Source organism: Schistocerca piceifrons, chromosome 1 (genome assembly GCF_021461385.2).
Source record: "Schistocerca piceifrons isolate TAMUIC-IGC-003096 chromosome 1, iqSchPice1.1, whole genome shotgun sequence".
NCBI classification, from domain to species: domain Eukaryota; kingdom Metazoa; phylum Arthropoda; class Insecta; order Orthoptera; family Acrididae; genus Schistocerca; species Schistocerca piceifrons.
The window spans coordinates 462,461,189-462,477,481 of NC_060138.1; the positions used below are offsets into that span (position 1 = coordinate 462,461,189).

General features: G+C 40.8%; 1 protein-coding gene across 4 annotated transcripts in view; it reads right to left on the bottom strand.

The window, feature by feature from the left end:
- Positions 1-16,293, bottom strand: part of LOC124793911 (probable ATP-dependent RNA helicase DDX60) — a 251,769-nt gene that overhangs the window by 110,570 nt on the left and 124,906 nt on the right. For all 4 annotated transcript variants that reach the window (XM_047258059.1, XM_047258057.1, XM_047258056.1 and 1 more), the window contains 2 exons: positions 11,180-15,192; positions 10,614-10,719 (listed from right to left, as the gene is read on the bottom strand). In XM_047258059.1, coding sequence (XP_047114015.1) covers positions 10,614-10,719; positions 11,180-15,192 — 4,119 coding nt within the window. The remainder of the gene's footprint in view (positions 1-10,613; positions 10,720-11,179; positions 15,193-16,293) is intronic.

Genomic DNA, 16,293 nt, shown 5'->3' on the forward strand with positions numbered 1-16,293 from the left:
CAAGGTCATCAGTTCCTTCACCTATTAAGTGGAAAACCAGGAGTGGTCATCAAAGGAAGGAGGCAAAAGGCAAATAGGTGAAGGACAGATATCCTAGAAAGCCTATTTGTAACTAACTAACTAACTAACACACACACACACACACACACACACACACACACACACACACACACACACACACACAAACAAACAAACAAACAAACAGAGAGAACAGCCTAGAAAAAAGACAGCACAGTCGTTAAAAGATCAGAGAAGGCAAGGCATTAAAACAGAAAAAAGAAAAAGAACAAAGAGAATAAAAAGGAGGGAAGTATAGAGGCCAGATTAGACCACCGAGTAAGGGTGGGCATGGAGAGGTGGGGGGTGGGGGAGGGGGGGGGGGGTGGAGCAGGAGAGAGGAGAGGGATGCCCTACCAAACCCTCAGGTGGTCACTGAGGCCATAAAGCCCTACCTTACAAGAATGAATAGAAATAACCTTCACAGGCAAAACATAACACTAGGTCAGCCGCTTTGGTGTCATCTGCTAACTCCAGAGATAGTGTGGCAGGAAGATTAAGGTGTCACCTCAAAGCAGCCAAATTAGAGTCTATGAGTAAATGAGCTACCATCAGGCAGGTTCTGCATCGGCAGTGATCAGGATCCTCATGTCAGAGAATATGAGTCAGCCAAGTGTGCTAATGCAGAATCAACAGAGGAGGGTATCTTCCCTGCAAGAAACATGCAGGGGAGACTGCCATGGGGTTGTGGTCTCCTTAATTGTTTTCAGTTTATTAGGGAAGATCAGGACTTATTATTCTGAACTCCAGACTTCCAGAAATCAATGGCATGTAAATGACCAAAGGTCTGCTTCTGGGGCCCTCATTCCCACAATCTGCATCCAGGTGGCCAACTTGGCCAACTCATTCATTTCCTGAAATCCCAACATGACCGGGGGTCCAAACGAAAATGACTGGCCATTCAGCTTGATGGAGGTCAGAGACAAAATCCTGGATACCTGTAAGCAGTGGGTGAGGAGAGTAGCACTAGTCTATAAACTGAAGGCTGCTATGGGAGTTACTACAGATTAGGATACTCCTGCCAGTGCAAGAATGAACATGGTTAAGAGCTAGTTTTATGGCCATTAATTCAGCAATAAAGACTCTGCAGCCATTTGGCACAGAGTGGAGTTCACTGCAACATGCATGTGTGGATGCAAAGCCTGTTCATCCGTCGACTGTTGACTCTTTGGTGAATACAAATTCTGAACCTGGACATGTCTTGAGAACACCCAAGAACAGGCAGCAAAAAATTGTGCAGTCAACGGAATCTCTTGAAACAAAGGATACTTCAAGACAATCCTGAGGTCAGGGCATATGGTGGCAGATGCGATGTCTCCCTGATCAGAGGTGATAATGGAGAAAGTTGGAGTTACGAAGAGACAAATTGTAGGCACACAGCAATCATTAACCCAATTCTGGGTCACTGTTGTGGGAGGTAGAGCTCCCATCCAGGGAAAAGGAGACGGTGGTTGGGATGTTCTGGGAAGCTACGAATGCATATAATGTAATTCATGAGCTGTTGTTAGCACCTGACAGGTAATGGAGGGATTCCAGCCTTGACTAGTAGGTTGTTCACAAGGCTAGTTGAGAAGGCTCATGTTGCAAGTTAAAACCCACAATGGTGAATGGGGTCTAGTATCTGCAATGCTGAGGATGATTCTGAACCATATGCAAGACTCTCATAATCGTTTGCCCCCCGTAGCTGAGCGGTGAGCATGACAGAATGTCAATCCTAAGGGCCCAGGTTTGATTCCCGGCTGGGTCAGAGATTTTCTCCGCTCAGGGGCAGGGTGTTGTGTTGTCCAAATCATCCTCATTTCATCCCCATCGATGCGCAAGTCACCGAAATGGCATCAAATCAAAAGACTTGCACCCGACAAACAGTCTACCTGATGGGAGGCCCTAGTCACCAAGACATTTACATTTTTACTCTTATAATCAAGACAAGACAGATTAATGGCTTTGTAGAGTCGCAAAAGAGTAGAGAGATCTGTACCCCAGCTAGTGTTTCTGAGGCAGTGAAGTGTCCTGAGGTGTCGCCAACACTTTCACTTAAGTTGGTAGAGGTGGGGAAACCATGTCGGCTGAGAATCTAAGACCAGTCCAAAAAATGGTGTCTCTCAACTGCAAGAAGTAATTAATTGTGTACGTAAAGATCTGGATGTGGATGGGCAGTACAATGGCAATAAAACTGCATGGTATGAGTCTTAGTGGCTGCCCCTTTTGTATGGTGCTCTGTAGGCAACGCTCAGCGACACCCGTACTAGAGGAGCAACAGTAACAAAAAAATCGCTGGCATATTAGGAGGGAGATACCGAAGACCCCACAGCTGCCGCTAGACCACTGATGGACACCAGAAAGACGGGGTCATTCAAATCACAGCCCTGAGTGAAACACCCACTTGAACTCGGGACATATGGTGCGACAAGAAGTTCTTGTAAGAAAATCAGGAATTGAGTCCAGAGACCTCACTTGTGTAATGTAGTAAGGATGTGATGATGCCATGTCATGTCATAAGCCTCCTGTAGATCTAAAAACAGAGTGATGAGGCACTGGCGACACGCAGCGGCTGTCTGGATGGTGGACTCCAAGTAAACCAAATTATCAGCAGTAGAGCAGCCTCTGCAAAAACTGCCCTGAGATACAGCCAAAAGGCCCCAAGACTCAAGCAGCCAATGTAGCCTCTTCCTCAGCATGCATCCAAGCAACTTACAGACAATGCCAGTAAGGCTTATAGGGTGATAACTGTCCATCTCAGGGGGGGGGGGGGGGGGGGGGGGGTTCTTACCTGGTTTTAGCACCGGAAATATCACGTCTTTCTTGCCACTGAGATGGGAACTCACCCTTGTTCCAGATCTGATTAAAGAGGGCAAGGATGTGACACTGAAAATTCACTGGAGGATGTTTCAGCATTTGGTTGTGGATGTGGTCTGGCCCTGGGGCAATATCAGGGCAATGGGCTAGGACACTGAAGAGTTCCCATTCACTGTCTGGAGCATTGTTTGGATCCAGATGTCTTGTAGTAAAAGGTAAGTGCATCTGTTCCACCTTCTGCTTTACGAGTTAAAAGGCAGCTGGTAGTTCTCAGACATAGATATATGAGCATAATGTTCAGCAACAGCCACTGGATCAGTATAAATGCCACCATCTAATGAAATACTTTGTACACCAGCAGGGGACTGGAAGCCGAGAGGTATCTGATCTTTGCCCATAACTGGAGAGCTGTGTGATCCAATGTTGGAAACTTAGCATTCCCAAGATTCTTGCTTTCGTCACTTTATGAAGTAGCGGACATGGGTATGGAGCCATTTAAAGGCAATGAGGTATTCCAGTGAAGCACGACACTTATGCTGTTGGAGAGCACGCCTACAATCTCTAATGGACAAGACATCTCTGGGGTCCACCAGGGCACCGTCTTCCGACAGGGAGATCCAAGGATGAGCGGATGGCTTGGCTGGCTGCCAAAAGAATGGCTGCCATTATACGCTGAGTAGCCACATCGATACTCCCTTGTGATGGAGAGGACAACAACAGAGGTGAACCCATCCCTGTCAGCATGACGGAGAACCCATACGAGTGGGCGTCCAGGGAAGCAATGCCCAGAGAAGGACAGGAACATCTGGATGTGGTCACTATCATACAGGTCATCGGGAACTCTCCAGTGGATAGATGGTAGTAGATCAGGGCTGCAAAAGGAAAGATCAATGGCCGAATAAGTTCTGTGTGCCACACTGAAGTGTGTGGGTGCGTCAGAGTATAAGAGGCAAAGATCGAGCTGTGCCAGTAAATTTCCGATGTCTTCACCATGGCCAGTGATCATTGTTTCACCCCACAAAGGATTATGGGTGTTGAAGTTGCCCCAGACCAGGAAAGTTGGGAGAAGCTGAATACTAAGGGGGTATGAAGTGACTACGTGATATGGGAGGGGGGGGGGGGGGGGGCAGTTTATGATCTAGAGTCATGTGCTGCCACCGGTTGAGATGTCAGGGGATCCACTGACATAGGTTCTGCGGCACATTGCCTGGGGAGATGTGGTGCCTCATGAGCCACCAGGATCTCCACTTTGGGCAGAGAAGGAGTACAAGCAGAGTTCAGTGGCATGGGGCCCACCAGTTTTTTCTTCGTGTTAGAGCACTTCCATTTGTCCTTTTCCTCCTTACAAGACAACGACTGGCAAGGTTTCCCTGAATTGGTTTCAGGGACAGAGGAAGGTCGAGAAGTCCAGCAGTGAACGGACTGTGGTTCCTTCAGGTACCGGTTGCAGTCTGGCTGGGGACCAGGAGAAACTGTGGAAGACGGAGTTCTGAGGGACCTCTTCCCAGCTAGAGAAGCTGGAGGAGAATGAGGCACCTCTGGCTGGGGGACAGGGACCGGTATCCCAGCACGTGGGAAGCCAATACTCCCAAAGTAGGTGCAGTGGAAGCACTGGAAGGACACCCAGCTGCCTAGGGGTCAGGCATTAGTGAGCTGTTCTGAGGGCCCACTGTAAGAGGCACAACAGGGGAAAGCACCATTGACAGAGAAGGCGATAACATTACGGCTCTAGCATAAGATTGGGTCATCTGTATCGGATTAAGATGCTCATACTTTTTTCTGGCATCTTGATATTTGAGCTTCTCCAGTATCTTATACTCCTGGATTTTCTTCTCATGCTTAAAACTGGAGCAATCTGATGAGCATGGAGAATGGAGCTCACTGCAGCTTACACAGCTGGAGGGAGGGGCACAATGAACATTCACATGCAATAGGTGACCACAATCTCTGCAGACAGGGGTAACCATGCAACCAGAAGGGTTAAGTCTGAATTACATACACTTGAAGCATCTCATAGGAGGAACATAGGGTTTCACATAACAGCAGCAGACCATTACCTTGACCTTCTCAGGCAACATATCACCCTTGGAAGCCAAGATGTTTTCCTTTAGTTCTCTATGGACGTGACAAATGAAGTGCACATCCCACCCATCACTCTAAGTTGCCCTGCAGCTCTTTGTCAGATTGCAAAAGAAGATCACAGTGAAAGATGATGCCCTAGACCATACTGAGACTCTTGTGGGGAGTGACAGTCACAGCTGTGTCACCTAACAATTCACAAGAGAGCAGCATCTGGAGATGGCATTTTAATCAGGATGGAGCTGCTCTTCATCTTATTCACTGACACAATATAAATGTTTGTCACCAAAAAGGTGTCCCTGCCAGTCCTGGTACAGACCAGCTACTCAGGGGAGTATTTTTCTCCTCGTCATCCAATCCTATGTTCTCCCTCAGCATGGTCAGGGAAGGGAATGTGTTGGGATCAAATTTCGCGGCATCATTTGAGCTCTTTCCATTCAAAGAGATTGCTGGGGCTGTGTGACCATCAGCAGCAGAAAGTTTAAGTCGCTTCATGTAAGAACTATCCACCATGGTGACACATACTCCAAATGGGGCTCTCCCCATGGGAATCACCCAGCCTAAGCAATGCTACCTGGCCAGTAGTTTGTTGCTGGGAGTCCTCATGCACCAGTCATCATGGGCACATATTCCACGACATACACGGGGAGTGTACAGTGCAGGCACCAACAATGCGATCCCTGGATGGTCAGAGGGGCTGCCACAATGCAGGTACTTGATGACTCCCCCCCTCCCCATAATGGGATGGCTACTGTGCTGGGTTTTGGGTGTACTACAACAACAGGAAGGAAGGGTGTCAGGGTGAAAAGGTACAGAGGCAGAGGATACATCACAGTGGATGACCTTCTCTGCAAGACATGCACTTCTGTAAAAATTTGGAAAAGATGATAGGTCAAACCAAATAATGGCGACCATATTATCGTTAATGGAAGGTGAAGACAGCGCCGGGAGTGAAACTGGAAAGCAAGACAAAAATCGTGAACCAAGTCCAAGCAGGGTTTGCACCAAAAAGACCATCCAATGGAAAGTCAGAGGAGGTACGAGATAGTCTAAGTACAGGTTTGCAGCACAGAAAGAGGTATCAAAGAGAAAAATGAAGAGACAAATATGCCAGCAGGTAGTTTCCCTATTTGTAATAGCAAAGCCGTATGACATTTTTGGTAGGAATGGAGAAGAAAGAAATCAGAAATTCCCTGAAATTATAATCTTATTTAAGAAATGCCTCACTTTTGTTGGATAAAGCATGGTTATAATGTAGCTTCCTCTACTTTTATAGGATAAAGATTAGTAAGAAAGTGTGTTTACCAAACTTATTGTTACGATTAGATATAATGTCGTGTCATGAAAGGAAATAAATAGAAAATTATTACCTGCAATACTGTTGATGGTAAAGTTTAAACAAACAGTTAAAGACATTTCCCTGTACAAACCTGTGTTAATAGGGTACATAAATGTCAGTGTAAGTGTGTAAAGATGGTACTAAATTTGGAAACACTATTAACATTGCAACACCCAATAAGAGAAACAAGCCAATGTTAACAGCATTTGTTAAGGACTAAAGGTGAGCCCACATACACATGGGACATTCTAATAAACATACACTTTTCTACTTAGCCATAATCCCACTGAAAAGTGTCTCAATAAAGAACAAGTATGGAAACAATAGGTATTTAGTATGAGACATAAAATGTGAAAATGAGTTAAATGCACTATCCTTTCACAGCAAGTACAATATGAGCAAACACAAGGTGCCTCCGTACAAAAAATTAAAATAATTTGATAAAATCTATACCACTCTAAAATGATAATTAATGGTGTGGAATCTTTATTACTTACAATTATTTAGTATTAGAATAGTGTATAGCATATAGTAGCTTGGTTTTGGTTATAACAGAATCACAGATGGAACGATTGTTATTATGTTATTAGTAGCTGACAGATTTAAAAAGGTTGATGTACCATACATCATTACACTTAAGAGGCATATATCATTGTACTTAGTGGGAGATTAATGTAGTGATATGAAATATTCGATCATATAATTACTGATTTTTCCAGCAGCAATGATGTATGGTCAGTCAAAACAATGTTTAAAGTAATTACGACTTACGATTTCATGATAATATTATTTGTATTGTTTGCATATAACTACAAAAGATGTTGTTTTTTTCTGTTCCATGAGTGGCACTGCAAGAAATTCACATCTGTGAGAGCAGTTAATGCCAGCAGACACATTCACCATCGTATCAAGTGGCAAGAGGGATGAGAAAGATGCCAAGAGCATCAAATTTTGCTATGACTATTATTGTTAACAGTTAATAAAGAAAGAACATAATGATTTGTGTAGTACAACTTTCAGTCCAGTCTGGTTTGATATCTTAAAATAACAGGAGTTGCAATCTGGTTTTGGAATGTCGTAATAGCCATAATCTATTCCAAAATATTAAAAGTTGTTATGTGGTATGACAATGTACACACAGTGCTGCATTTAAAACTTCTGTGAAGTGTTGAACTTAATTTGAAAATCTTGGTGTTCTGATTTATGTTGATAATTTTGAGCAGAGAATATATAAAGAAGTAGTACTAGGAAGATTAAACATGAATGAAAAAATAAAAGTTATCTTTGGCTGGTAAAAATTTACACAAGTGGGCACTGTAACTTCAATAATCTGATTTTTGATAGGAGATCAAGTCAAGGTGATAACTGATATTAAAATTTTCTTTATTAAGAACATTCTAAAACATTCAATGAATTGAGTATTAAATTTTAACATTAATTTGTACTTAATTTGAAAAGCAAATAATATGCATCTGAAATTATAGCATTCAGCTATGCTGAGGTAGGTGTGATCTCTGGTGGATTATAATGCCAGCAGTCCACATATCTGTTATATACAGAGGGGTTCAGAAAAATGCAGACACACTTTGATAGCCAACAATTCTCGCACGGGGGGAGGGGGGGGGGGGATATTATTTTGTGTGTTCAAAGTGACCCCCATTAGCAGCCAAACAATGGTGATGCCACTGCACTGTTGAACGGACTAAGGCTGCCAGTGTTGTCCATGTGATAGCTGCATAGTAAGCCTCCACGGATTCTCATAGATCATTCAGTGTAGCTGGTGTCTGTTGATAAAACTTCATTTTAAAAGGTCCCCCATAGATAGACATCACGACGTGTGAGGTTTGGAGACTGGTGAGCACTCAACAGCTCCTCTTCAACCTACCCTTCATCCAGGTAGATTTTCATCCAAGTAGTCTCTGACCTCTCTGTGGTAGTGAGGCGGGGCACCATCTTGTTGAAGATACAAATATTTCACTTTCAAAAACCTCTTGGATGGCAGGTAAAATTGATGTGTGCAGCATATGAAGATACTCCTCACCAGTTACTGTCCCTTAAAAAACAGAATGGGCCAATCAAACCACACAATGCCAGACCACACCACATATTTACACCCAGTAGATTAACATGCTTGTCCCTGTGAACGTGAGGATTTTCAGGAGCTCAGTATGCAAAGTTGTGGGGGCACCATTCAGTTTGAACAGTGCCTCATCAGACCAGATAAACAACCCTGCAAACTGTTCATCCTGCAAAGCATGCCTTCAAACCACTCACATCTGGGCTGTCCTTGTTCATAGTATGCAGTGATCTAGGAATGTACACTTCCCACTTTGCAGCTAGAATTTGTTGTACGCTTGATTGGCTTACCCCGCTTTCACATACACCCTGCTTCACAGATTTCCAAGGTGGCCTTGTACACATCCTGGACAGTACCGTAGGCTTCAAATTTATCCCCAATACGGTAAATTCTTGTTTGTGTTGGTGACTGAGCTCTGTATACATTACGGCATTGCTGTTTTACCTCCATCATGTTTTCATACTTCCAGTAGCACTCCAATACAGCCTTGTGTTGGTCAAACGACAATCTTACCTAATTCATTACTGCACTCTCATCCACTGGAAAACATGAGCCAAGACCCATTGAGAACACAATGGACAACGCTACCATGCAAAATTGCCACAATATGTCATTCTGTTTGAAAGATATTAACTACCAAAGAGTGTCTACATTTTTTCGACTCCTCTGTCCATGTAGAGCAGAGTGTGTGTGTGCATTCAGTTTGAATGTGCTGAATGTGTCAGTGTGTTTATGAGACGTCTGTACCAGAGTTTGTCTCCATATGTCGTGAAAAAGCTCCTCATACACTGTACATAGATGACATTATGATTATTGCTAGAACACGGGAAGGTCATAAAGAGACACTAGAAGAGATTTGGTCAGATTTTCGTAAAAAGGTGTTGCTATAAAATTGAGCAAATCATTCTTTGGAGTCCAAAAAGTTAAATATTTGGGCCACATTTTCATTAGAACATGTATGTAGGTGTAGGATCTCCTCCCAAACCTCTGGATCGATTTCAAACAAATTTGACACAGAAACAGCAGGCCTCTTGAGTATCAGTAGCTCAAGTATCAGTAGCTTGAGTATCAGTAGCTCTAATAGGATTAGAAGTATGGGCAAAATAAATATTTTCCCATTCCTGGTGTATAGGCTGCCTTGCACGACAGATATGTTGTATGGGAACAATATTGGCCTGCCAAATCAACCTACTTTTAAGGGCAGGCTAGGTGTCAGAAGCACAGCATGTAGGCTACCTTGCATAACAGGTGTGGAGCTAGTATCAGCCAGCTTTATTGAACTGTATTCCACAGGCTACATGTGCTGATGAGCAAGGCTGAGAACTGAGATGGATAGAGGAGGGAATAGGCAGAGCCAGGGGAGGAGGAAATGGACAGAGAGAGGGGAGATGCATGAGGCAGCTAGAAATGTGTAGAGGGGTGCGGAACAGGTAGAAAAGTAAGAAGGGGAGGTAGAGATAGAATGAGAAAGGGGAAGGAGGATGTAGTCAAAGGAAGGGGGAAGGAAGATATGATCAGAGAGAGTGGGTGGAGGTTATGGACACACACACACACACACACACACACACACACACACACACACACACACACACACACACAGTCCATTACCTCCATATATATATATATATGATATGTGTGAGTGTGCGAGTGTATACGCGTCCTTTTTTCCCCCTAAGGTAAGTCTTTCCGCTCCCAGGATTGGAATGACTCCTTACCCTTTCCCTTAAAACCCACATCCTTTCGTCTTTCCCTCTCCTTCCCTCTTTCCTGATGAGGCAACAGTTTGTTGCGAAAGCTTGAATTTTGTGTGTATGTTTGTGTGTCTATCGACCTGCCAGCGCTTTCGTTTGGTAAGTCACATCATCTTTGTTTTTTGATAAATTTTTCCCATGTGGAATGTTTCCCTCTATTTATATATATATATATATATATATATATATATATATATATATATATATATATATATATATTCGCAACCAACGGTTGCTTCGTCAGGAAAGAGGGAAGGAGAGGGAAAGACGAAAGGATGTGGGTTTTAAGGGAGAGGGTAAGGAGTCATTCCAATCCTAGGACAGATATACACACGCACACACACACATATCCATCCGCACATACACAGACACAAGCAGACATTTGTAAAGGCAAAGAGTTTGGGCAGAGATGTCTGAATTACTAAGCATAAACAACCTGATATGACACACACAAAATTTTTGAAGAAATTGTTAAGCTTACCCAAGAGGTTAACGTATCAATTTCATAGCATACCTGCAACATCAGCAACTGTGTGGAGAAAGCGAAGAAATGTTTCATTTGCTGCTTTAATTCTGCAAAATGCTGATAGATTAAGTTGCAGTTGAGGAAAGTCAAAGCCCTGGGAGAAATGAGCAAAGATGTTAAGATATAAGTCTGGAAAACTGTTTTTAAGTAGAAGTTTAGAGACCTACAATATTGTATAACAAATGCTCAATAAAAATATTTTTTTTAATTCATACAATTTTATGTGCTAAAATTTTATTAACATGTGGCACCATTAGTTTAATTCATAATGTGCAAATAACATTAGCTTTATGGTCTCTACAACAGGAAAAAGTACTATTGTCACTGTGATATTCAAGGAATTGTTTATCAATCTGTCATGTCCACATGCCAAAATGTTGGATGATTAATATTAAAATATATTAATGACTCCTCAATGTTCTATTATGAAATGAAAAAAAAAATAGCTGTATTACCAAAAATCATAAAATTTTTACCGTAAGTAAAGTTTCATTATACAAAAAACATCAATAACCATTGTTTACTGGACAGCAGTAATAATGTGTTATACTAACCTCGATATTGCCTCTTTCTGAATTGATTCCCTATCAGCATTATTTTCTGGCACTGACTCGTCACACATGCTGACAAGGAGGAGAAGTCGTAGCACTAAAGATACAGTCATGGGGAAGTTACCCCACATAATCGGCAGTTTTCCAGTGAGGAGATTCTGAATCTTTGATTCCTTTACTCCCCAAAATACAACATGACCTTCAACATCAAATCCTCGTCTTCCTGCACGCCCAGACATTTGATGATAAGTCAGTGGTGTTAGAAATGGACTATCTGTAGCCACAACAACTGTCTTGCAGGGCATGTGTATGCCAAGAGCCAAGGTAGAGGTCGCAAACACAACATTCAGCACTTTCATACGGAACATCATTTCAACTGTTCCTCTCTGTACTGAGTTAAGGCCAGCGTGATGAATTCCTATACCATTTCTTAACCCTTGCACAAATGGATGATCTTTCCTGAGGCCTTTCCTTATGAGACGCATTTCAATATATTTTAAATCATCACTGTCTACAACTCCAACATTGCGCATAGAAGAGGCATTTCCCTTCAACAGTCCCAAAGAATATGTTCTTCTTTCTCTCAGATAAACTTCTTTACCTTTCCTTATTGTCTTTGGTTGTGTTGCAGTACTTATTCTACCATCGTCATCTGAAGAACTGTTCAAAACTTCTTGTGATTTTTCATCATAATATCCATTTAGTTTATGCAAAAATTTATGTATTAGATTACGATTAAACAGGAACACAATTGCTGGAAACATTTTGTTTTTTTCCAAAGTTTCAATTAAAGATGGAAGTTGAGATGTTACTTCTTTCACTGGCAAATTGTGAACAAGATTTTGTGCACCATGACCCAAATGGCTGACAACAGATGCAAATGAATCATTAAATTCATGTGCCCATTTACCCAGTAATTCCCTCAGTTCCTTTTCATACTCTTTAACTGATGATCGGGTAATAAAAAGTTTCTGGCTATTTCTTCTGAAGAATCTTTCTGGTCTTAAATATCCTACATCTGTGTGTGTTTGTTCTATGCCTTGTAGAGTGACAAACAATGATAATGTCTCCTCAGCAGAGAGGGACAGATGAGTTGGAATACCATTGTAAGTGTCCACTACCTTATTTACCAGACATGCATATGGATGCATGTGAACCAATGAATTCTGTTCATGAACATAAATATGCTTCTTAAGATCATTATGTCTTTCACTGTGTGTTATAAGAGATACCATATAATGTGAATCATCCTGTTTGCAGCCATCCTGCATATCCCTAGTCTTTTTAAAATTCATTGATTCTTGCAACCAACGTTGCAAAATTTCAGGCTGTTCAATTGTTGCAGAAAGAGCTAAAAAGGGGCAACGTGTGAGCAACAATCCAGTTTCCCATGACAGCCCACCAGCAATTCCTGATAAACAATGAATCTCATCAAATATAATGTAACGCAACCTCTTAACCCAACTGCACATGCGAGGTGACATAAGCAAGATCTCCAAACACTCAGGTACAGTCACCAATATTTGGCAGGTCAATGCATTTTCTCTATAATCACGTGTAAATATTCCATAAACTGATTGACCATCTCGCATTGTAACATTTTTAAAGCGTGCATACACAGTTGCTGCTACTTGATTAACAAGAGCTTTTGTGGGGGAAACATACACAACAATTCCTTCATATCCTTCCTTCAGTACTGATTTCATGCAGTAGTAGGATGCATAAGTTTTACCAGAGGAAGTTGGAGCAACAACAACTGCAGACTGGCGTTTTCTTACAACATCAATTAGCATTCTCTGCCAATCATCTGGGGCAAAGCCTAGTTCGTCATCAATTTCACCTTGATTTGTTCGTATCAAATAAGGTCCTAAATGTTTCAGTTGAAATTCTGCCCAGGACATTCTTAGATCTATAATTGTCATTTTTGCATTATTTTGAACATGTGGCAAATTCCATTCACTGCTGATATCAGGCATGTTCAAAGAAGTTAGATAATATGCTATCTGTTTTTTGTTTTCAGCAGATAATTCATACTTGCACTCTGAACCAATAAGAATGTCTCTCAAGAGAAGGAATAGGTTTTTGTACAATTCAACAACATCTGAACTTCCAGCACCTTTCTCTTCAAAATAAAACCGTAATTTTTTATGCAAAATTTCTGCTTGCAGTAATAGCATTTCCAGTTCAAATAATTCAGTTTTTAATTTTTTTTTCAGTAACTCTAATTCCTGTAATGCCTCATCAAATTCAAATTTCATGCGAAATTTCTTAATTATTGTGCTGCTCTTTTTAAATGTAATTTTGTCATCATCTTCATGCTGACGCCTTTTTGCCTCATTATTCTGTTTTCTTATAATATCTGCCTTTTTTGGTTTTTCGGGCTTCTTCTTTTGATGCTTTTTACTTTTAACCACACTAGCAGTGTTGTTGCTTAGTTTGGGTTCTCTAACGATTACATCTCTTTGTATCAATCTTCCTTCAAGATTGGTTCCATAAATATTCATGTACCTTGCAAATTGTGCCTGATGTTTCTGTACTCTTTTCCTAGCATATCTTTGGTCTACACTGTTTCCAACTGTTGGTTTGTTGTCAGGTATTCTGCTGAAATCATCAGTCAATTTCTTCCGAGAATGCCAATGATGTCTTTCTTCAAAATCAAGGTTTCTAGAAATAAATGACTGCATTTCTGCTGCATGATTTTGAAGTCTAACAAGATTGTTTAAAACTGCTTCACCACAAAACTCCCTTGTAAGACTGCATGATATTGGGAGAAGTTGGTTAAACTGTGCAAGAGCTGCAGCTTCAGCATTAAGTTTTGAATTTTCATTCTGTTTAAATTTTATTTCCTGGGTCCATTTTAAGCTTTTTAATGTTATTGGAAACGGCTCCAATGTGCTTCCCCAAATAGCACTCAAAATATTTGTTAAATTAACATAAATTTCTCCCATTACACTGCCAAGTCCACATTTATATTCAAGTGCACTATTTTTTAATGTCACAAGAAGCTTCAAAAATAAGTTACCTTGCCAAATGTCAGGTACTGTATTAAAACAACAATCAGATGTCAGTACATTTTCCATTATTAAGTGCATGAATTTGTGAATTTCTGCTATAAAATGTGAAGCTTCCTTTGGCACTTCAAGTGGAGGTGGAAATGCTCTGAATTTCAGGGGCATAACATCTAGAACTGCACATTTCAGGAGGAGTATCTTTACTAACATTACAGCATCAGTGTCTTTGTTTGAAGTAAGGTACATGACAGCAGAGCCAATGTATAGGAGTCTTCTAACACTAAATAAGTCTTGTGGAATTTGAACCAGTGTCTCCACCGTATCCTCGTCTTTTGTGATTTTCATAAACATCCTAGAGAAGACTGGAAGCCACTCACTGATTGTAGGTACAGAATCAATAACATATGCCCAAATAGTAGAAACATCCAGACTAATATCACGAAAATCAACACAAGGAAGACCTTGTCCAACACTGTACAAAATGTTTGCAGAGGACATCAGTTTCACCCATCTGTAACTATCCTCAGAAAAATATGAGCTACATTCTTCAGGTAAAATGTCACACAGCAAAAAACTGGGTCTCAATTGCATAAGAATTTGGCTAAAATCTTCACTCCAAATTGCTTTTACTTCATGAACAAAGAATTTTGTATTGTATCTGAAATGATGTTTTAAGACTGATTTGGCCAAACGGATGCTGTGGTTGTCCTTCAGTATTCTGTCCCACATTTTAGAAAACACTATTTCAAAGGTTCCACTAACTCTTGTAAAAATCTGAAGCAGGCGCTCACATAAATACACGCAGTGCAACATTTGTCCACCTCCAGCATTTTCTAAACCGCTTCTTTCTACTGCATTTATCAACAAGGAATCACCATCCACCAAGAAACTTCGTCTGTCTGCTATCATATCATTTATATCATTGTATTGCACGTGGCATGATAATATTTTCTCTGCAGTGTCTGTTACTGCAGTAAAAAATTTTTCCTCTTGAATTCTTGAAGCCTGTGACATTAAATTTGGTATGTTAACAAATTGCAAAATAAACAAAAGCAAAAAATTAGAAAATAAACATGAAAAAATTTATAAATGTTAATGTCCTAAATTGTAAAATATGAAAAAAATCACAACTAGTAAAATATAATACAGAAAGACCTACTATAACAAAAGAATTTATTCAAAAAAGTCAAGATAATTATAATAGCTGAATGTAACAATTGACAAGAATTATCTAAATACATTAATAATGCTGGACAGGAAACATCTAAGTCAATGAAAAATAAATACAAAAGATGGTGGAATCAAATATGTGAAGAAACTTTAACACAGATGTAAAAAATGGCAAAACTGGAAATGCTCAATTAATATTTAACGTTATAATATATTTAAACAGCAATGTTAGGAAATAGCAAGGATAATTAGAAGAAGTAAAAGTGATTCTGAAAAGAGGAAACTTGCAAAAATTGAGGAAAACAACAAATATATACTCTGGTTTTATCAAAAATGTAAGGAAAAAGATTCCAACCAATGCCCATAATCTAGCCTCCTGAGTCAAAGGTACCAACCACTTCCTGCACCATTTCTCCACCATCCATACCTCTTTACCTTCTGGATCCCAACTCATCACTGTTGATGCCATTTCCCTACATATCAATATCCCTCATGTTCATGGTCTTGCAACTACTGAACACTACCTATCCCAATGTCCTTCAGACTCCAAGCCCAATACCTCATTCCTCATACACCTTACTAACTTTATCCTAACTCATAACTATTTCTTCTTTGAAGGACAGACATACAAACAAATCCATGACATAGCGATGGGAACCCACATGGCACACTCCTTTGTCAACCCATTTATGTCCTACCTAGAGAAAACCTTCCTAGCCTCCCAAAATGCCAAACCCGTAGTCTGGTTTGGGTTCACTGATGATATCTTCATGATGTGGACTCAGGGCCAGGATACCCTATCCTCATTCCTTTGCAACCTCAACATGTTCTCTCTCACTTGTTTCACCTGGTCCTCATCAACCCAGCATACCACTTTCTGGACACTGACCTCTTCCTCCCAATAGCTCCATTCACACCTCGGTCCATATTAAACCC